Raw genomic sequence first — 8,937 nt, 5'->3', positions numbered from 1 at the left:
AGACTGGACCCGGCTGTCCTCTGCTGAGACACAGACTGGACCCCTCTGTCCTCTGACGGATGTTCTTGTCTTCCAGGCGTGTCTTCTTCTGTCCCTGGAGAGCACCTATCCTCCTGCACACCAGCTGTCTCTGGACATGCTGAAGGTGAGACAGGAAGTTCTTTTTCAGAGACATGTCTTCCTGAAGTTGACCCGTTTTGTCCCGTGTCCCCACAGCGTCTGTCCACAGCCAACGATGAGATTGTGGAGGTCCTGCTGTCCAAGCAGCAGGTTCTGAGCGCGCTCAGATTCATCCGCAGCGTCGGTACGGTCCCCTCTTATCGCTCCTTCCTTCTGCTGTGGTTCTGTCCTGACCCGGTTTGACCCGGTTTGTCCCGGAGCAGGCGGCCATGACAACGTGTCCGCCCGAAAGTTCCTGGATGCGGCGCGGCAGACCGGAGACCAGATGCTGTTCTACACGGTGTTCCGGTCCTTCCAGCAGAGGAACCAGCGCCTCCGAGGGAACCCGGCCTTCAACCCGGGTCAGAACTCAGTCCGGGTCGTTAGAAGAGGGGTTCTGTGGGAAAGTTGTGAGCAGTTAATATGTTACCTGATGAGCTAAAGGCTAGTCTTCATCAGGGTTAACCAGACGTGGATGGGGACAGGTTCTTCCTCCTTTAAAATGGCTGAACTACCTCTTTACCTGCTGTCTCCAGGGGAACACTGCGAGGAACACGTCTCCTACTTCAAGACGCTGTTTGGGGAGCAGGCTCTGATGAAACCCGCCACGGTCTGAGTCCCCAGGAGACGAACCGCGGGGCTGTGGGCGGGGCCTGTGGGGGCGGGGTTAATCATGTAAATATCTGTTGAATCTCTGTAACATAAAATAAACTCGTCTGAAGATTTCATCTCATCGATAACTGAACATCCTGACTTTCATCCAAGATGGCCGCCACAGCTAGTTCTACACATTGACCCAAGCCTCTGTGTGGTAGTAGCTGAGAGTCATCTTTAACTTTTACTGAGGGTTAAAAATAACTCAGCTACAACCCCTCAGTTTAGGCCAATTAGCTGTGGCGGCCATCTTGAATCAGGTTGCCTACAAAAATCAGGAGATATTTTGCTAACAGAGCAACAAACACAAACCTCTGATTTTCAGATTTAAACTAAACTAAAATAAAATGACTGGGTTCTGGTTTTATTTACATTATTGATTTAAAACGTTTGTTGATAATTACCCTCCCCTCCCGTCAAAGGGTCATAAAACATGAAGCCTGACTGAGCAGAGAAATAAAAATATAAACTCTTAATAAAGAACAGTTAATTTAAAGAAAAACTAAAAACTTTAACTGAATTAGTTTAGTTTGGTGAAAAGTTGTAGTGAAACCAACCAGCCACCGGGGGGCGCTGTCAGTTCTTAGCTGACATTCTCCTGCAGGTTCCTGTGTTTTTACCAACGTTCTCCTCAGAACGTGGACTTCCTGTTTTTATAAATAAAATCTACCGGAGCGGTTTAATCACTCCTTCTGTAGTTTCTGAAGTTATCCAATCAAAGCTGGTTCCTAACAGCATAAATCTGTGATATAAGAACTGATTCTTTAATTCTTATTATTAGCAGCATTTAAAGTTTATCCAGAGACCGTTTGGGTCTCAGGCTTGACCCGGATTAGACCCGGTTACGGTTCCAGATTATGGAGGACTGAAACTGACATAATCAAAAATAAAAGCAGAAATATATATTTTCTTTTTCCTTCCACAAGTGTTTGTTTTGTCATTACTGCCTCAGTATGCAAATGAGGGGGCTGTCCTCTTGGTCCAGCTCCTCTCCTATTGGTCAATAACCAGGAAGGAGCAGGATCCATGGCGAAATGTTATTTCACCTTTTGAAAGCAGGACGGACGGTGTCGGGCTGAAAAGTGATCAGGAGCGCGCCCCGGGTGTGAGCGGTATTAAAGCACGCTTCCTCTACGCTCTGAGGTTTGGAAAGGGAAACAATAAATCATCACTGACTGTTGCTGTCAGCAACGAGCCTCACGTCTTCTGCAGCTGTCTGAAACATCTCTGCTACGACTTCGATCTGCACATGGATCCTGCTCCTTCCTGGTTATTGACCAATCAGAGAGGAGCTGGACCAAGAAGACAGCCCCCTCATTTGCATACTGAGTCAGAAATGCACACAGTGATTAAAGAGGAGGAAAAGGCAAAAACGAAATAAACCTGTAGAACTGAATAATAATCCAGGAACCTGCTGGGGTTTTATATATTTCACCACAGAGACTTTAATCTGGTGTTGAGTTTAAATTAAGTCAGGATCAGTTCCTCAGGGTTCAGAGCTTGGATTCATATTTCCTTTATATTCACATTTAATAGATAGTATTAACATTAACTTATAATATTGTGGAAATAGAATTAAACTATATTTATCTTTAATGCAGCACATCATTTTAAAAAGGAGCTTTTATAACAAACCTTCATTTGGCCTCATTTCTGACAAATAAATAAATAAATAATTAAATCCAGGCACCAGAAGGAGAAATAAACTCAAACATTTAGTTTCTGACAAGCAGGAAGAAGAAGAAGATCAATCTGCTGCCATAAAAGCTGAAGTTTTATCAAACATGAACCTCTGCTTTCCTCCCAAACAGCTGCCTGATGATGCTAACCTGTTAGCCTAGCATCGCATTAGCTGCTGTTAGCGCGATTAGCTAAAAGCTACAGACACGTGCGCGTACTCATGTCCGTGGATAAAATAGCTCCATTAAATTACCTGAACTAAGTATTTAAACATTTATATCTGACTGTTTAATGAACTTACACGCGCTGGTCGTTCCCTCGTTAAATGTCGCACCCGGAAGTAGCGTCAGCTCCCACGTGACCGGAACTTTGGTCCAAGGCCTCAGAGACATTAGTACTTATTAAAACTGATAATTGTTTTTAAATAAACTTACTTATAACCAGCTCACATGTTTACAGTAAACAGTTTCAGATTAAATAAACTATAAAAGCTGAAAAAAACAAAACATTTTGGTGTAAAAGTCATTAATGGAGGCAAATTTTTTTTAATTTATGTAAAATTCAGCAGAATTATAAACTGACAGAACATTTTGTGCTGCTAAACTAATTTTACTATCATTTGCCTTTTTTTTAACTTCACACAAAGTAATATTTTACTGTAAAAGTCTAATTTAAAGCACTGAATCTAATTATATATATTTCCCTGTCATTTTGACCCATTTCAATTAAGTTTAATTCCTTAACAAAAGGACTAAAGTATCTGTACTGTCTGATCAGGTATGTTTTTAAAATCATTTTCACTGTTGGAACATTAGATTAAAACTTGTTTTTTCTCTCTATTGTCTACATAAGTGTTATGGTTTGGTTTAAATTACTTGTCCAAATCTAAAATTAAGGTTTAGATGAGAAAAAAAGACAAGAATGTGAGCTGTGTTGATTCACACACCTTTCCTTAACATAATCTTTATTGCTTTTTCTTATTGGGTTGAATACAGAGGAGGTTTATATCTCTTGACTTTGTGAAACAGTCATGTCTTCTAACAGCGGGGAGAAGAAACAAAGGTTGTGGATTAATGCTCTCTGATTGACGTCCTCTGTCCTCTGTCCTCCGTCTCTGGTGGAGACGATGGTCTGCTTCCAACCACGTTTGCTCTGTTAGGTCATGAAGTTCACAGTCAAGTGCTAAATGTAGTGATTGACAAATCTGAATCATGATGGGAAACTCAGGAAATAAGGACAAGTTTCAAAGAGTGGATTTGTGAAAGACCCTGAGAGCGAGATTAGATATCAGTTCATATTCGGTGTGTGTGTAGCAGGAAGGAGAAATCATCCATAACTGAACGAATTAGATTAACATGCAAAAAAAGAAAAGAAACTAACCTAAAAGTCACCCTTTAACTGAACACAATGGATTTTCACAGTTTTATATGCATTTATATGTCAGAGAGGAAGAATCAACCTCAGCCAAACTAAAATCTACATAAAGCTTTTGGATTCTTATTGCTAGTCTGAGTCGGAGGCCGGCTGCCGCGCTCTACGGCAAGCCGGTTAGTCCACAACACAAACCACCGGTTCCTCACAACAGTTCTGCAGCATAAATGTGATATTTTTAATACATGGCTTCTTCTCGAGTCATCTCTCACACACACACACACACCTGGGCTCCAATAAATACAGTTAAAAACAGTCCATGTGCATTCGAATGGAAGTCCAGTATTCATATGGCCGAACACGCAAACATACGTCCGTCAACACAACGTTCACCACCAGAGAGAAAGGGAGGAAAACCAATCAGATCTGAGTCCGAAAACTGGGATCACGGGTTCGGAAGCTGGCCGGAGCCTCGCTGCGTTAGCATTAGCATTAGCATTAGCATACAGTCTGTCTTCAATCGTTTCCTCGGAGCTTTAAAACTGAAAATATCTCAAATCTTAATAATGTTTGATAAATTAACTAAATTCTGACAAACTGTTCAGACGCCCGTTAGCCAAGAGGAAATATTTCAATTATATTTAGAAGACTTTTGAACTGAAACTGTTTAAAAAGGCTAACAAATAGCATCGAGCTAGCTCCAGTTACAGTTACAACAAACTGGTTTTGCTTTTTTGCTTTCGCCGCCAAAACCTGAAACATCTGAAACCTCCATGACTTTATGAACCTGACATTGTTTGTTTGTTGTTAATATTTTATTAACAGATTAAGGTTGAGTTTGAACTTGGTGAAACCAGCCCTTTCTCTCCTGATTGGACAGCGTGTTAGTCGTGTTAGTGGCGGTTTGACGGGACCAACGCTGCCGGTTCTACGATCAGCCACTGAGGTTCCATTTACTCATGAGGTTGTTTGACTTTTAAAAAATGTACAAGAAGCAAAACGTTCTGCTCATTTCCACACAAGAAAGAGAAAAAATACATCCGTACAAACATATGAGCCATCCGTGTGGTAATATGAGCCCATCTCAGACCCGGTCCTGGTCCACGGATGACGGGTCAGGTTGGCCTCAGGAGCAGTTAGCCCTTTTATTCTGTTTGTGCAGCAGGTTAATACAGTTCTGTTCTCTGCACAAATCTTTTTGTTTCTTTTCCAGGAGAAAATGAAAACTGATTGTCTTTAATGCTTCTGACGTCGTGACCCCACAGAAAGGCTACGGCTAACGCTAAGGCTAAGGCTAACGCTACGGCCAACACTAAGGCGACGGCTATGGCTAAAGCTAACGCTAAGGCTAATGCTAAGGCTACAGCTCGGCTAAGGCTAAGGCTTTTAGCTGTTTGCATCATGGCGGAACAAAGACTGGAACAAAGAAAAGTCCAGTCCCGGTTCCAACGGGACGATCGGTACCGAAGCAGAGAAAACTGGAGACACTGATAATACTGAACGGGACAGGATGGAATTAGCTGAATGTGTTTGAAGCTAAACTAGCTCTGGTTAGCATGCTCCAAGCTAACTGCTGGTCAGAGCTAACAGACCAACGCAGATTAATCAACCGTTCAGTTACAGGAAGAAGCTAGTTGCTAGCTTCCACCCTGTTATTATCAACTAGCTAGTGTTAGCCCTTTTCCAAGCTGCGCTAAGGCTAAGCTAACAGACTTAGCTTTGAACATTTCCTTCTTTAGCTGCCGTTGTCCAAACGTGATCACAGCCCTGACGAGCTGTCTGAAGCTACGTTAACGAGTTAGCGCCGGCTAGCTGTGATTTGGCCCCAGTGGACCCTGGAAGGAAGACGTGGGATTTAAAGGGTCACCGCGGTTCGATAGTTTCAGTTAAGAAGCAAAAGTTGAGGTAAAACTGAACCTGGGCTGAATATTAGTGGCAGTACGTGTTAGCATGCTGGTGGCCCTGTACTTAACGAACACTAGAGGGCGACAAAGAGTCACACACACTCATACACACACACCAAAAACTTTGATTTGTTCAGTTACTTTTAAAAAAACAACAATCCCCCTCCCCACACCTAAATATGGTGGCTAATCGCAGAGCGAGTCTCCGCCCCCTCGTCATCCCCCGGGGGGGAGGGGCTTCCATAGTGTGATGAGTTTTTGTTTCTCTCTGCCCTTTCAGGAGAACCTTCAGCGTTCTTCCAGTTATCTGCTGGTGAAAGCGGCCTTTGGCAGCCGAACAGCCGACTCAAAAATACAAAAACAAAATCAACAAGCGAAGCGCCGCTGGTGAATATTGAATATTCAAGAAGCGCCGCTGGTTTGACTCCAGAGCGTCCGAGAAGTTCCAGTTATTTCGGTCCTTCGCCTTCCAAGTTGATCATCAATTCTCCAAACAAAATCTAGAACAATAATAAATCATTCAATCATTTATTGCTGAAATATAGATTCCCCGCACAAAAATAGTAAATCATTGTCATAAAAAGCTATAAAATTAGATCCATCCTCCGTAACGATGCAGATAAAGATGTAGCAAAAAGAAGTAGGACTAGTAGTAAGGCACTTCAAGAAAACGAGCTCCTCTGATCCACCGTATGGCACTGTGCTGCTGGAGCTGGGCGGGGCCGGGCGGGGCTCACTCCACCCCCACCAGGGGAGGCTCTCCGCCGGGCAGGAGGTGCTCCAGGGGGGGCTTGGTGTGGAGCTCCAGCAGCCCCTGGATGAAGCCGTCTCCGGAGGCAGTGCTCGTCTTTGATTCAGTAGCTCGGGGGGAGGAGTCCCCCGGAGGTTCGGACCGACCCGCAGAACCTTCCTCCTCCGAGTCGTCCCGCCGACCTTCGCCCTCCTCCTCCAGCTCCTTGGCGCCGGCGCTCCCGCACTCGCTCTCGTTCTCCGAGGGCGGGCAGGTGGAGGTGGGGGTGGGGGCGGGGGAGTCGCCGTCCTCGCTGGCGTCGTCGTTGGCGCCGCGAGGCCTCAGGTGGATCCGCTGGTGCCGGACCAGACTGTGCTTCAGGGTGAAGGTCCTCTCGCAGGTCTGACACTTGTAGGGCCGCTCCCCTGGAGGAACCAGAACCAGAACCAGAACCCCATCAGAACCTTCGTATCAGCTGCTGCGCCAGGGCGGAAAGACATCAGCTAGGATGACCTTTGACCCTTCCCAGGTCACTGCTGATGGCTTTCCGCCCTGGAGTCGTGATAAACTGACCGATCTGTTCACCTGACAACTGAAAGGGGCGGAGTCTGAGTGCGTCCTACCTGTGTGGGACCTCAGGTGTCTGGTCAGGTCCTGCAGGGACCAGAATCTTTTGCCGCACTCGTTGCAGATCTTCTTCCTCTTGTCGACTCCTCCTCCTCCTCCTCCTCCTCCTCCTCCTCCTCCTCCTGCCGTCTCTCCTCCCTCCACACTCTTTGGTTCTGAAGCCTCTTCATCGCTCCTCTCCTCCTTCTCCTCCTTCTCCTTCTCCTCCTCCTCCTCCTCCTCCTCCGACTCTCCTCCTACACTCTCTGCTCCTTTGGCTTCCTCCACCTCCATCGTCTCCGTGTCCTCCTTCTCCTCCTCCTCCTCCTCGGCGGCCCCGCTCTCCTTCGCCTCCTCCTCCTCCTCCTCGGTCACAGGTGAAGCCTCCTCCGCTGGGGGCGGAGCCTCCTCAGAGAGGTGCGCCCGCTCGTGGCGAGCCAGCGTGTTGGCGTAGCGGAAACTCTTCTTACAGACGCGGCAGACATGTTTGTACGCAGCGGAGGAGGAGGTGGGCTTCTCCTCGGGGCTCTCCGCCAGTTCCTGAGGAGCCGAGGAGGTGTGTTCTTCTTGAGGGGCGGAGCTTGAGGAGGAAGAGGAGAGCTTGAAGTCGATGAGCTTCTTGCCAAAGTTCAGGTCCAGACTCTTGTTGCTGTGACAGTCGTCATCGTCCGTGTTCTCCACCTGAAGGAGGGGACAGCAGTTAGCTCAACAGTTAGCTCTCTGCTAGTTAGCTCTGTGCTAGTTAGCCCTGTGCTAGTTAGCCCTGTGCTAGTTAGCCCCATGCTAGTTAGCTCTGTGCAAGTTAGCCCCGTGCTAGCTATGCTAACCCTACGCCTGGGAGTAAAGAGTAAAATGGCGCTGAGCCTTTAAGCCAGGGGTGTCCAAAGTCGGTCCTCGAGGGCCGGCATCCTGCATGTTTTAGTTCTCTCCCTAGTGGTTGTAACAACCTCCTCAGCAAGTCAGTGTTTTGCTTAGGCCTTCTAATGAGCCATCATTTGATCCAGGTGTGTAAAACCAGGGAGAAAACTAAAACATGCAGGATGCCGGCCCTCGAGGACCGACTTTGGACACCCCTGCTCTAAGCGTTCGGAGCAAACAGCCTCCATCGCTCTAACTGACAGAAAGAATCCAGATTATTCATCTCTCAGGTAGAACCAGTAGCGCCACCTTGCTGCCGTCCTCAGGCCGTTCTTCAGGAGAACCTTTGGTCTCTGGCGCCACCTGCTGGTCCGGCTCCTCGCTGGGTTCTGCTTCCTGTGGTTCTGCAGCAGCTGGACCTGCAGAACACAAGCTTTTATTCAACAGACTGAAACAACAGATCATCTGCAGATTGTTTCCTCTTAACGACTCGTTTCTATTGGCTGACCTTGGCTTGATTTGGGGGAGGGGCTTGTCGGTGTGCTCTCCTGGAGGGCGGAGTTAGGACCACTGGGGGAGGAGCCTAAGTCTGTGGACATGGGGCTGCTGAGGTCCGGTGTATCTAGAGCTAGCTGCTCCGTCTCTGATTGGCTCTCTGCAACACAAACACAGGAGAGGGTTCACAACCTGAGGTTCAGGGTGCCAGCAAGGGCCACAGAGTTAACGTAAAGGGTCCACAAGCAAGTTCTAGATTAAAATTTAAAGTTTTAACAGAATTCATCAAACAAGTGTTGAAAGAAATGAAATCAGCTTCATGTTCTCTAGATGTTCCATTTAATCTTTAAATGTTGTAATGTCAGAAACATCAACATGTTTACAGCTCAAAAAGGAACCGCTTTGATCCTTAAAGTTGTTATCATGAGGTGCCGGCTAAAAACTGACAGAACCAGGAGTGAAACCAGGTGTGGAACCAGG

The 8,937-nt window shown here is 46.5% G+C and overlaps 2 protein-coding genes and 1 long non-coding RNA gene across 3 annotated transcripts in view; 1 reads left to right on the top strand and 2 right to left on the bottom strand.

The window, feature by feature from the left end:
• Positions 1–1,070, top strand: part of rmc1 (regulator of MON1-CCZ1) — a 6,028-nt gene extending 4,958 nt beyond the window's left edge. The window contains exons 19-22 of the mRNA XM_037973165.1: positions 77–145; positions 217–304; positions 384–521; positions 696–1,070. Coding sequence (XP_037829093.1) covers positions 77–145; positions 217–304; positions 384–521; positions 696–775 — 375 coding nt within the window. The 3' untranslated portion in view covers positions 776–1,070. The remainder of the gene's footprint in view (positions 1–76; positions 146–216; positions 305–383; positions 522–695) is intronic.
• LOC119616628 lies at positions 416–2,861 on the bottom strand. Its single transcript, XR_005232592.1, has 3 exons — positions 2,795–2,861; positions 683–812; positions 416–556 (listed from the first exon to the last, which is right to left on the bottom strand). It is a non-coding gene; the product is annotated as an uncharacterized LOC119616628 (long non-coding RNA).
• Positions 2,862–3,417: 556 nt separating this feature from the next.
• The window catches only part of LOC108229401 (ras-responsive element-binding protein 1), a 13,131-nt gene continuing 7,611 nt past the window's right edge, over positions 3,418–8,937 (bottom strand). Inside the window, exons 8-13 of the mRNA XM_037973338.1 lie at positions 8,666–8,709; positions 8,471–8,617; positions 8,272–8,381; positions 7,272–7,785; positions 7,122–7,226; positions 3,418–6,923 (exon numbers count right to left, since the gene is read on the bottom strand). Coding sequence (XP_037829266.1) covers positions 6,502–6,923; positions 7,122–7,226; positions 7,272–7,785; positions 8,272–8,381; positions 8,471–8,617; positions 8,666–8,709 — 1,342 coding nt within the window. The 3' untranslated portion in view covers positions 3,418–6,501. The remainder of the gene's footprint in view (positions 6,924–7,121; positions 7,227–7,271; positions 7,786–8,271; positions 8,382–8,470; positions 8,618–8,665; positions 8,710–8,937) is intronic.

The sequence above is a fragment of the Kryptolebias marmoratus genome, linkage group LG21 (genome assembly GCF_001649575.2).
Source record: "Kryptolebias marmoratus isolate JLee-2015 linkage group LG21, ASM164957v2, whole genome shotgun sequence".
In the NCBI taxonomy this organism is placed as follows: domain Eukaryota; kingdom Metazoa; phylum Chordata; class Actinopteri; order Cyprinodontiformes; family Rivulidae; genus Kryptolebias; species Kryptolebias marmoratus.
The sequence above is the reverse complement of the archived record's forward strand: the minus strand, read 5'-3'. Positions and strand labels throughout refer to the sequence as shown.